Source organism: Scyliorhinus canicula, chromosome 17 (assembly GCF_902713615.1).
Source record: "Scyliorhinus canicula chromosome 17, sScyCan1.1, whole genome shotgun sequence".
NCBI classification, from domain to species: domain Eukaryota; kingdom Metazoa; phylum Chordata; class Chondrichthyes; order Carcharhiniformes; family Scyliorhinidae; genus Scyliorhinus; species Scyliorhinus canicula.
The window spans coordinates 42,004,442-42,017,774 of NC_052162.1; the positions used below are offsets into that span (position 1 = coordinate 42,004,442).

Consider the following 13,333-nt stretch of genomic DNA (forward strand, 5'->3'; position numbering starts at 1 on the left):
GTGCACGACGAACAGCTCGCTCTTCCCCAGGTTGAGCTTGTACCCTGAGAAGTCCCCAAATTCCCTGAGCATCTTCTTCACCTCCGGCATTCCCCCCCACCGGGTCCGCCACATATAACAATAGGTCATCTGCATAAAGTGACACTCTGTGCTCCTCCCCACCCCGCACCAGTCCCCTCCAGTTCCTCGACTCCCTCAACGCCACGGCCAGGGGTTCGATCGCCAACGCAAAAGAGCAGGGGCTCAAGGGATATAACCGGAAGAACTCCGATCTCCTCCTATTCGTGGCCACGCTAGCCATCGGGACCTCCTATAACAGCCTCACCCTTCTGACAAACCCCTCCCCAAACCTTTCCAGCACCTCCCACTCAACCCTATCAAAGTCCTTCTCTGTGAATTCACACCTCTTTAACCTGGGGTTACCCCTATCCCTGGATCTGTAAAGACTTGATTACCTGCAAATGCTCGCATTCTAAGCATTGTCTGGCATCTTTGAATTTGCCTATATTTATATGTTTCTGGAACATACCTCTTCATTCACCTGAGGAAGGAGCCGTGCTCCGAAAGCTAGTGTTTGTAACAAACCTGTTGGACTTTACCTGGTGTTGTAAGACTTCTTACTATGCTCACCCCAGTCCAACGCCGGCATCTCCACATCATGTCTACAAGGGATCAAAAACATTTGGGAGTATTTTCCCCCTACCTTATCTTTTTCTGCAGTTTGATGAACTGCAGAAATGCTGTTTCATTTCCTGTTTTAAACATGAGCCGACGAAGTGACTTCCTCATAACCTTTTGTAGATGGAAACTAATAATGCAAAGCAAAACGTGGCAGCATATTGAGCTGGGCAGATGTCCACTTTGACCTCTCTTGCAGGTGTTTGGAATGTGAAAATGAAGACTTTGCTATCCTGCCTATGTTTGGTAGGAATTTAATCTTTCCCCGCACCATCCAACAATTAATTGTGAGACTAATTATTTGGGAACTGATAACTGCCTGATCTGTCCATTGGGGGGGGGGGGGGGGGGGGGAGAATGGAAATGAGTCACCCCTGTTGTCTACTGATTTTGGAGCCAGAGTTTTTCTTGGTTTTGCCAAGCTGATTGGGTAGCTGCTTGATGCTGCCTTTAGCTTTCGCTGGTACATGTTACTCAAAATTTCTTGTGTTTTCCAGTAAGTCATGCACCATTGGATTTGTGCTTTTTGTGGGGTGTTTCCCGGTGCTTGCAGTACAGAGAGCAGCCCTGCTATTAAACTGGACTCTGCTTCATTTGTGGGCCTCTTGAGGCCCCCCCCCCCCCCCCTCCTTCCCCGGGCAGGGAACCCCCAGGCCCGATGCCTGGCATGGGAAAGATGCAACTTTGGCACTGCTACCCTGGGAGTGCCAGTGCCCAGGTGTTTTTTTTTTAAGAAAATATTTTATTGAAGCATAGTGTAATTTTCACAGTTCAACACATTAACCTCTCTTAAACAACCTTGCGGGCCGACACAGGCAAAGAAAGAAAAAGACAGCCTCAAGAACAACATTCCCCCTTCTCCCCCGCTCTATTCCCTAGCTGCCTATAAACTAAGTTCTCGGTCCTGTTGTAACATTTGCCATGCCTCCTATTTTCCTCTCGCGCTCTCTCTCTCTCTCTCTTCTCCTCCCCCCCCCCCCCAACCTTACTGCGGATGCTCAATTTTCCTCGAAGTAGTCTATGAATGGCTGCCATGTCTGGGGCCCAGGTGGTATTGGGCATGCCAGGGTACGAGCGTATTTATCAGCCTCCTGGCAGAGTCCGTTAGATCACACCCAACATCTCTACCTTCCATTACTTCACACTGCCAGTACCTACTTCACCTACACTTTTCCCAACAACTGTGACTGGGCTGCACTGCAGCGGTTTAGCTTGACATTGCCAGTATTTTCCCCTCGTATTTCTAGAGATCATCTCCAGCTGTAACTTTTGAGGAAGATCAGAAACACTAGAGAAATGGTGTAAATGGCTGATGCGGTTGTTTCCTGCAATTCCAACAGGGCATTGGAGCAATTCTGCTCCCTGAACCTATGGACAGATATGTTTTGTGCAGACGGGCATTCTTTCTGATGAAGAATTTACTGTTTTTTGCCTATTGTACTGGTTCAGCATTTTGACTGTTATTGTTTTCCTATTACCTAACTGTGAGCACAACAGTTGCCATTCTCTCCTGACGGAACTTAAATTCCCAATTTAAGTTTACTGGTTTACTGGGCAAATTTAGTTGGCTGTTTTTCTACAAGGTTGCTGTAGCCAATTTAGTGATGCTATCAAATTGCCAAAAACAAAATGAAGTCTTGCTGAACTAAGGGTTTAGAACATAGAACATAGAACAGTACAGCACAGAACAGGCCCTTCGGCCCTCAATGTTGTGCCGAGCCATGATCACCCTACTCAAACACACGTATCCACCCTATACTTGTAACCCAACAACCCCCCCTTAACCTTACTTTAATTAGGACACTACGGGCAATTTAGCATGGCCAATCCACCTAACCCGCACATCTTTGGACTGTGGGAGGAAACCGGAGCACCCGGAGGAAACCCACGCACACAGGGGGAGGACGTGCAGACTCCTCACAGACAGTGATCCAGCCGGGAATCGAACCTGGGACCCTGGAGCTGTGAAGCATTTATGCTAACCACCATGCTACCCTGCTGCCCAGGGTTTCTTTAATGTGCAGTTTTCCATGATACTGTAGGCTCTTATCAGTACTTTCCAATGAGACTATTGTGATTGCATTTTAAAACCGGCAACACTTAACTAACTGAACAATGCTGACGTGGAGTGTGTTTGGGTGCAAGGGGAAGAATTCCCAAATTGTCCCATCATTTTACCTAGTTCTGATTTGTGTGCTCAGATTTTTCTGTCAGTCGGGGTTGCACAAATAGGTGACATACTAAACTGGTGTGATCGCTTTCAGGTAATCCTCGATCTCCTGAGAGTAACAAGGTTTCCTGGTGTCCTAGCTAGTCATCCCTCCTTCCAAGTTTAACTGGCTGTTTTTTTTTTTAAAACCTGTTTTTTCTGTTTGTGAGACTTTGCTGGTAAAATTGTAGATGCTGAGATGGCCTACAATATCTAACAACTATGTCAGACTCTTTATCCAGTTTTGAGCTTCACACTTGAACTGAGGGAGATTTTTTTAGAGCCCCAAATTTTTTTTCCCCAATTAAGGGGCAATTTAGCTTGGCCAAACCACCTAGCCTGCACATCTTTGGGTTGTGCAGGTGAGACCCACGCAGACACTGAGAGAATGTGCAAACTCCAGACGGACAGTGACCCGGGGTCAGGATCGAACCCGGGACCTCAGTGCTGTGAGGCAGCAGTGCTAACCGCTGCACCGCCGTGCTGCCCTTTAACTGGGAGGTTGATTGCATTTCAGAATTGTGCTTCAGCCAGGTGGTCAGTGTAGATGTTGTGGCAAGGGGGAGAATTCAGTGAGTCAGGAAAATTTGTTGGATATTTAAAGTTCTAGTACACCTGAGTTTTTAAATCACTTTTTTGCTTTTGTAAAGAATACAATATGACCCTTGGTATTATCTAATATTTATTTGTTCCTTTTTAGACCAACTAGATATAGATCAGTGAGGTCCTTGACCTGTTAGAAATGTTGCAGTTAACCTTGTGAACTTTGACTTGGGCAATGCAAATACTTGACAGTACTGTATAGCTTGTTGCAAATTTTGATTATTGGTGTCTTTTAATGCCATGTTGTCGTAGTAAGTTGGTAAAAACATCATCAGATTCCCAAGTGTATAGGAATGTATTTTTTTTGACTTGGGAGCTTCATAGCAAAATCTAACAATGGTTGTTTAGCTCGGATTTTTTTTTTTACACTTCAATTTAATCTATGTTGAACCACCTAGGAAGCTAAAATTCCAAGTTAATTGAAGTGTTCAGATTTTGCAGTCTTGTGACAATTTTAAATATTAAACTCCTGTTGTGCACAGTAAATCACACCCAAGACCTGCTCTAGGAATTTGACATTGTTTGACATTGAATCTCTCCGAATTGTCGTAAATGGACATTAAACACTATGAAACTGTTTGAATTTGTCAAGTGCATAATATCATTGCGCTGACAGTGAAAGCCCAGGGTGTGGGGGTTGCATAATATCATAGTAAGAAGTCTTACAACACCAGGTTAAAGTCCAACAGGTTTGTTTCAAACACGAGCTTTCGGAGCACGGCTCCTTCTTCAGGTGAATGTTCAGGTGTGCTCACCCCAGTCCAACGCCGGCATCTCCACATCATGGCATAATATCATAACATCACTGCACTGATGCTGAAAGCACAGGGGGTGGGGTGGGTGTGTTTGTGTGCTATTGGGGGGGGGGGGGGGGGGGGGGGCGATGATGGCAGAGGCCTGGGCTACTGATCTTAGGAAATGGGTTCAAATCCCACCATGGCAACTGCTCGATTTGATATCTGGAATTGAAAACTAGTCTGTAATGGTGACCATTAACGTCGATTTTGGTAAAAACCCATTTTGCTTACTAATGTCCCGTTTTCAAGGAAGGAAATCTGTTTTCCTTCATCCTTGCCTGGTGTGGCCTGACTCCAGACACAGGACAATGTGGCTGATTCTTAACTGTATTTTTGATATGGCCAAACAAGTCACTCGGTTCAAGGGCAATTGGGGATGGGCAGCCGGTGTTCGCCAGGCCAGTGATGCCCCTATCTTATTAAAGAATTAAGGAAAAATCCAAATGTTGTGATGATTGCACTGTATAAATGGCCATGGCTTTACTAGGACTGTTGATTTTACTAACTAAACCTGGAGGAAGGAGCTGACCAATGATGGGCACTGATTACCAATTTCTCACCAGATTTGCACTTGATCAACCTGCCAACCTGCAGGAGTTAATCTAGAAAGGTATTTCTGCAGCAGAGTGAAAGCCAATTTAGATATGTTTGCTGCAGTTAAAAGGTTAAAGTCTGTCCATCGCTGTGCCTTGGGGGGGGGGGGGGGGGGGGAGGGAAAGAGAACCTAGTTGGCTGTCCTACCCCTGATTTGGGGCCCCTATTAAATTTGTTTACTTCCAAGCTCTTGCAAGAGAGTCACTGGCAAGGTTAACATTTATTGCCCTTCCCGAATTGCCCTTTTTAAGATGGTGGTGTGCCATTTTCTTGCTGGTGTAGGAACACCTACAATGGTGTTATGAAGAGCTCAGTTACAGTGAAGTAAATGTGATACAGTTCCAAACTAGGATGGTATGTGGTTTGAAGGTATTGGTGGTGTTCCCGTGTATCGCTACCCTTGCCCTTTCTTTCATGATTTGAAGTTGCTATCGAAGGAGGCTGGGTCGAGTTCTTGCAGTGCATTTTGCATGAGGTACAGCAGCCACTGTCTTGGTGGCGGAGGGGGGAGGTTGGTAGACTGGGTATTAATAAGTAGGCTGCTTTGTCCTGCATACTGGGCTGCTTTGAGCTGCACCTGCTTTGAGCTGCACCTATCGAGGTGAGTAAGAGTATTCCATCACATTCAAGTTCTGCGTTGTACAAATTGGATGGACTTTGGGGAGTCAGGAGGTGGGTTATTCATCGCATGATTCCCAACCTCTGACCTTTTTGTAGTCACAGTATTTGTATGGCTGGTGCGGTTCTATGCCTGGCCAATGGTAATGCCCCATGGTGGTGGTGGGAGGATCGAGCAGTGATATGTGATTTTAATGTCTAAGGGGATGGTCAGATTCTCCCTTGAGTGGCAAGTAACATTTGCATCACACATCAGCCCAAGTCTGAATGTTGTATAGGCCTTGCTGCATTTCGACACCAGCTATCTGAGGAGTCACGAATGATACTGAACAATCATCAATGAATGGCCTCCCTTCTTGGAAGGCAATTGATTTTGGGGCTACCCTCAGGAACTCGTGCATTCCTGAGCTATCATGGCTTGTAACAACCAGAAGCATCTTCCTTTTATGATGGGTATGCCTCAAATCCTTCTCCCCCTCCCTCATCCTATTTAATCCAGTTTTGCAAGAGATCCTTGATATCACATTTGGTCAAATTCTGTATTAATGTTAAGTGTAGTCACAGTCGCCTCCTCTTGGGCATTTAGCTGTTTTTAATCCATCGGGTCTGTTAACTCTTTCTCCCTCTCCATAGATGCTGATGTTTTGAGTCCGTGTGACCCTTCAGAGCTCAAGAGAAGTTACACAACTTGAACCAATTAACTGTTTTCTCTCCTCAGATACTGTTATTTCAGATTTCCATCTTCTGTAGTATTTGCTTTTGGATCCAGACTGTAACAAGGTGCAACCCAAGCTGAGCATCCACACACAGCTTGCTGTTCAGTAACTGGTGTTTGTTCGAATTATTGGTGAAACATTCCATCCCCTTTGATGATTGGGAGTAGTTTGGGGCAGTGATTGGTTGGTTTGGATTTGTCCTGTTTTTTTTTTCTTGTGTGGACATCTGGGCAATTTTCCACATTGGGTAGAAGCCAGTGTTGCTGCTGTATTGGAGCAGCTTGATTAGGACCACAGCTAGTTCTGGAGCAGAAGTCTCCAATACAGTTGCCAAGACCCATAACCTTTGCCATAATCAGTACCATCAGCTATTCCTGATGTCTCATTTGGAGTGGATTGAGTTGACTAAATACTGACATCTGTGATGGGAGAAGGCTAGATAATTAACTAGTGTGCTGTTGTCTAAGCCTTTTTTTATGTTGCAACTCTGAACACACTTTCAAAAGGACAGTGTCAGCTACCATCCAATTAGTGCATGAATATATTCATGGGGTGCCTTGATGAATTGCAGAAATATATGGGGTGTCTCCCACTTTATTTCAAATCTGCCGGTGCGGAAGCATTGAATCTAGCACCAAATGTCTGGAGATCGTAGTTTGAAAATCCAGAGTGTGGCCGTTTTTTGGTAAGTTTATTGGAGTCTATGCCCAGTAACTGTACTCCAGCAAGTCGATCTCTTGGGGTTTATTCTCATCTTGGGATCTTTTTCTTGTGCTGAAATGTGATTTTTTTTTTCTAACACCAAGATATTGGCTTTAGGAAAGTTATTAAGAAATAGACTGTGTCCAGCTTCCTTTAACTGTTGCTCACCTTGTTCATTTTAGACCTAATGGAAGTGGCTCTTTTATTTCAACAGATCAATGTTCGGGTTACCACCATGGACGCAGAGCTGGAGTTTGCAATCCAACCCAACACCACTGGCAAGCAGCTCTTCGATCAGGTATGTTGAACCATATCAATCCAACTGGCTTCATCTAATCACCTAAATCGCTGGTACCCTATGCTGCACCCTGGTTCTGTAGCTGTACATTTACGGATTGGGGAAATTGGCAGTTTATTATTACTTGAAATTCTAATGTATACTTCAGTGTGTTGACACAATGACCAGGATATGTGACAGTACTTCAAATGTTCTTCTCTGCTGAAGCACCACTCCACCACATCTTTAAAAGAATGATCATTTAAAAAAAAATTTAGATTACCCAATTATTTTTTCCAATTAAGGGGCAATTTAGCGTGGCCAATCCACCTACTCTGCACATTTTTGGGTTGTGGGGGCGAAACCCACGCAGACATGGGGAGAATGTGCAAACTCCACACGGACAGTGACCCAGAGCCGGGATCGAACCTGGGACCTCAGCGCCGTGAGGCGGTTGTGCTAACCACTAGGCCACCGTGCTGCCCTAAAAGAATTATCTTTTTAAAAAAAGATCTTTAAGAGGATAGGTTCATAGCTCCTTGAAAGTGGTGTCACAGGTGGACAGGGAGGTGAAGAAGCGAATCTGCATGCGTCGTTTCATCGGTCAGAAATTGAATACAGGAGATGGGACATCTTGCTCAAGTTGTAGAGGTCATTAGTAAGGCCACACTTGGAATACTGTGTACAGTTCTGGTCACCCTATTATAAAAAATATATTAAACTAGAAAGAGTGCAGAAAAGATTTACTCAGATGCTACCGGGACTTGATGGTTTGAGTTATAAGGGGAGGCTGGATAGACTGGGACTTTTTTTCCCCCCTGGAGCATAGGAGGCTTAGTGGTGATCTTGTAGAGGTCTAAAAAATAATGAGGGGCACAGATAAGGTAGATAGTCAACATCTGTTCCCAAAGGTAGGGGAATCTAAAATTAGAGGGTCTTGGTTTAAGGCGAGTCAATTTTTTTCCCAGAGGGTGGTGAGGCTGGAACGAGCTGGTAGAGGCAGGTACAACTTTGTCTTTTAAAAAGCATTTAGACAGTTATATGGAAAAGGTGGGAATAGAGGAATATGGGCCAAATTTGGGCAATTGAGAGTAGCTTAGTGGTTTAAAAACTGGGTGGCATGGACAAGTTGGGCTGAAGGGCCTGTTTTCAAGCAGTAAACATCTATGACTATCTGAATATAACTCCTCATAGGAGACTGATCCACGTGATGCTTGATGGGATGTGCCACAGCAAAATAGCTACCACAACAGTCCTTTTGTTAAATTGCTTCCATACATTTCCTTTTTCCTATATTGTCAGGATTTCACAAATAATAGGCTACATTTAAACTTTTGTCATTTATACTAAAATACAAACAATAACAGCAACTGTAAACCAAAAGGAACAATCAACGAATCTGTGCAACCCCCCCCCCCCCCGGACAATTACCGAGACTGAATCCTCCCCCAAAATCTGTCCATACATACATGCCGGACATACTGCCCTCTTGCGACCCCAAACAAGAGCGGACCCTGTCCAGCATGGAAGATGGCGGCGCCACCAGGAATGGTGGGAACATCTGTTTAGCAAAGTTTTGTATTTGGAAGTACCTAACGATGTCCAAATCTCTTTCAATTCTTCCAGGCTAACAACCACCCCTCCGGTAATAGATCATATACTCTCTGTAGCCCTTTCCCCTCCCACACCCCAGACCTAGCATCTAACCTTGCTGGCGTGAACAGGTGGCTAACACGGGTAGGGCCAGCCTTGACCCTTATCCCATCGTGAAATGTTCACCTTGTGTTACTGCCATACTTTTAAGTGGAGACCACCACCGGGTTTGACAAGTATGTTGTCGGACGAAATGGAAGATAAGCAGTGCCCCCAAACTAGACATCTTCATAACCCAGACTCCATCCGCACACAGGAAGACTCTGGGTCCCCACACCTTCTCCGCAATAGCAGCCTAATAATAAAATATCAGATTTGACAGCGTATTTCCTGTCCATATGAAGCATAATATAAGCCACCCAACCCCTGGAAAAAGGACTTTGGTAGAAGAGGACACTGAAATAGAAATAAGAATCTTGGCAAGATGTTCACTTGATTTGAGTGTCCTTGGCGGACATGGTTCAATGTGAAGCTGTCCCACTTTTTGCAGGTCAACTTTGACCGTGCTCACTGGGCTAGTATAATTCAAATTGCCGAGCCCAATCTCGAGTCACCGGGACTCCCATATACCAAAATCTAGACCCAGCTAGGCGGAAAGGTAGTATCCCTAGCCTGGCTCCCTTCTCTGAAGTGCTGAACAAATGAACAAAAAATACCCGCTCGCGTATGGTCCACTCCCACGATCTCATCATCAAAGTTCTGGCACTACTTCCTAGTCTCCCTGTCCATGTGTACCTTAAATGATATGATCTCCCCTCCACCCCATGTGTCCGGCCAGCCTCGTAACATCTATCTACCAAATGAGGAGCATGGTCACAAATAACCTCCAGGGTGAAGAAGGCGGAATATGCAACAGTGAAGAGTCCTATACGTGACAAAAGTCTATCCTTGAGTACACCTTGTGTACCGGGGGATAATAAACAAAACACCACCGCCGGGGTGCACAAACACACTCTCACATACACACTTACTGAGACCACCGACTTTCTTCCAATGTGCCCCTCTGATCAGCCAAAACCTTCCCTACCTGGAAGCAGATCCTCTTATTGATTAAAATTGGCCTGCTATCAAAGCAACCTGGCTCACCCAGGCCTTCAGAGCCTGGTCTGGTCCTGCCCTCTCAAATGGGTCTCCTGTAAAAGCACCATACCAGCCTCCAAATTCTTTTAAATTTTCTCAGGCCCTGCACAAGGTGACTAGCCTTGTCGGGAGTGACTCTCTCGTCTCTTTTACCCCCCTCCCTTTTCCCAAGTCAGCCCACCGTGATGAATTCTGCATTCATTGCCAGATCCTAGATCCCAGCCCCAGCTAACAGATGAGGCAATGTCCCCATGTCAGTGTTAACTCTCTGACGCCAGAATAATCTCCCAAGAAGTACTTGGTTGACCTTGAGACCTCCACCGGCTCCGGCAACCCCACCATCCTTAAAGGGGCTGTTTAGCTCACTGGGCTAAATCGCTGGCTTTGAAAGCAGACCAGGGCAAGCCAGCAGCATGGTTTGATTCCCGTAACAGCCTCCCCTAACAGGTGCCGGGATGTGGCAACTAGGGGCTTTTCACAGTAACTTCATTTGAAGCCTACTCGTGACAATAAGCGATTTTCATTTCATTCCATTGCCTCAACCTGTTTTCCAAGTCCTTAACATTTGCCTTCAGGACTTTGTTACTCTCCACAGGCAGTATCTCTGCTTCCAGAGAGATGAACTGCCCCTTGCACCTCGATACAGCGTCCATACCCTTCAGCATTTTGCCGTACTCCTTCACAGCCTTCGACGTCTTAACCAGCTACTCTCTGATCAGGTCCAATCTCGCCTCAATTTTTTGAAGAACTCTTTTCCATGCCAATCCAACTCTGTCCATCTGCATCCCAAACTTTTCTCTAGTTCCTGTTCCATCACCACAGCTAGCGTGTCTACTGTGATGGGTGTGGCCACCCCCTCCATCGTGTCTCCCTCCGATTTCCTTCCTCACCAGACTACTAGTCTGGGGTTTCTTTCCAGTGAGCTTTTTGGATGAAATATTTTGACATAGCTCCGTTGACTAGTCCTTACCCAGTTCGGCCAGTTGGGTATAAACAAAAAATCTCCCCAAAAAAATGGGCAAAAGAGGTTTTTTAAAAAAAGAGAGGACCCTAGCAGGAGCCACCTTTCATCAGCTCCCACATTACATTACCAGAAGTCAAAATAGGGCTATGTTAAATGCAAAACATCTCTTTTTCATATGAAACCAGTGTGCTTGGTAAGCTGAGCATTATTTGATTGCAAAGTGGTACCTAAAGTGGTACACGGCAGCACGGTAGCATAGTGGTTAGCATAAATGCTTCACAGCTCCAGGGTCCTAGGTTCGATTCCCGGCTGGGTCACTGTCTGTGTGGAGTCTGCACGTCCTCCCCGTGTGTGCGTGGGTTTCCTCCGGGTGCTCCGGTTTCCTCCCACATTCCAAAGATGTGCAGGTTAGGTGGATTGGCCATGCTAAATTGCCCGTAGTGTCCTAAAAAGTAAGGTTAAGGGGGGTGTTGTTGGGTTACGGGCATAGTGTGGATACGTGGGTTTGAGTAGGGTGATTATTGCTCGGCACAACATCGAGGGCCGAAGGGCCTGTTCTGTGCTGTACTGTTCTATGTTCTAAAGAGACCTCGATATTTTAACATTAGATCGTACTTCCAAGTTAATTTTTTAGAGGGAGCAGAGGTGAGGTATATTGATCATTAGGAATTATGTTGGGTCATATATGGATCCGGAGGAGAAGATTTTTAATGTTCATAACTTGTTTGGAGAGTTTCCAGATTTTTTTTTAAATGTAGCCAGTATTGGGTAGGGCTAGTGACCTGAATTATGAGTGAGATACTTGTTGCAGCGCAACTTCCATCTGCAGAACATGTAGGTAAAATGACTGCAGCCCATGGTCTGCATTTCTTGCCATTTGAGCAGACCACAACTCTTTTGATACGATTGAATTGTGACTGCATTCTTTCTTTGCATCTTTATCATGCCATGGGTTTTGTAAAAGGTGCTAATTATATTAGCTAGCTTCATTGGGGGTTGTTACTCTTTAGAGTTGACGTTCCCCAAGTCATGGTACCAGCACAATTTTAATGATCCGCTCTGCCAATTTTCATGCTTGCCATTTTGTTTTCATTTTTTAAAAAGCTTGTCAAAAAACCCTTAAGGCATTTCAGCAGCCTGTGGATACAGCACTCAATCGGATACAATGCTGCAGCATGTTATGACAATGTAGAAGGCGATTAAGCCAGCAATGGGTTTTTTCTCCTGCCCTGTGCTTCAGTCAAGGGCCGGATGTGAGAACTTCCTGTATACTTGGGACTGTGTTACGCAGAGTAACGGACTAATTCTTGATCTCATGCAAATAAATTTACAAGCTGTTCTATTGCAGAAATGCTCTTACTGTTGAAGTTGGCTGTCTCTTTGTTGGAAATTGTGACACGTATTGCACAGGCTGCTCAGGATAACGGTATTAGTTAGTACGTTTGAGAAGGAAATTGATAGTTAGTTTAATGTTTTGTGGCGTGAGAAAGCTGGTGTAATGCACCGTTTGGCCTGTACTGTTTCTCAGCAGGAGTCATTTGTGCTACTCCCATGGTCTTTTCATTATAGCACTGTAATTTTTTTTGATGCTTATCCAATTTCCTTTAGAATGCCTCATACTCTTGGGTAGTGCACCCAGGTTGCAACTACTTGCCGTGTTTTTGAAGCAGGTTTTTCCTCACGCCACCTTGGGTTTATTGCCAATCATTTAAAATTTGTGGCCTCTGGTTCTATACGCTTCCACCAATTTTATTTTCCATCTACTCTTCAACCCTCTCAACCTTTTTTCAAAGTCTCATTCCTGGAACCATTCTTTCAAATCTTATCTGCACCCTCCCTCAAGCCTTCATTTTGTTAGTAGCTCTTGTACATTTTCCTCTGCTGATACCATGTCCACTCTTTCTCCATGGGGGTAATTGCCTGTTGTACACTTTCTCTCTCCCCCTCTCCCCCTCCCCTATCCCCATAACCCCAAGGGAAAATTTAGCATGGCCAATCCACCTAATCTGAACATCTTTAGACTGTGGGAGGAAACAGGAAACCGGAGCACCAGGAGGAAACGCATACTGTGAGAATGTGCAAACTCCAAAGAAGTTGCCTTTCATTGGCCGATAATCAAACCCAGGCCTCCCACGTGGCAGGTGGGAATTCTGCCACTGAACGAGCAATGCAAGTGACAGTGATCTAACTTTGTTGTCCCCCCCCCCCCCCCCCCCCCCCCCTCCCCCCAAGGTCACCGGAATGTTTAACCTTTTGAAAGGAGTTTAAAGAAAATTACTTGTTTCACAGTAACATGTTCTTTAAATTTATTCTTTCAAAAGTTGGGGGCATCACTGGCAAGGCCAGCAATTGTTCATCCCTAATGGCCCTTGAACTGGATGGGGTTTTATGAACAAACAAGCAATGGCTTATTTGTCATTAGACTTTGAATTTTAGATTTTT

At 45.1% G+C, this 13,333-nt stretch overlaps 1 protein-coding gene across 1 annotated transcript in view; it reads left to right on the forward strand.

The window, feature by feature from the left end:
• Positions 1-13,333, forward strand: part of msna (moesin a) — a 104,095-nt gene that overhangs the window by 47,129 nt on the left and 43,633 nt on the right. Inside the window, exon 2 of the mRNA XM_038774582.1 lies at positions 7,132-7,215. Coding sequence (XP_038630510.1) covers positions 7,132-7,215 — 84 coding nt within the window. The remainder of the gene's footprint in view (positions 1-7,131; positions 7,216-13,333) is intronic.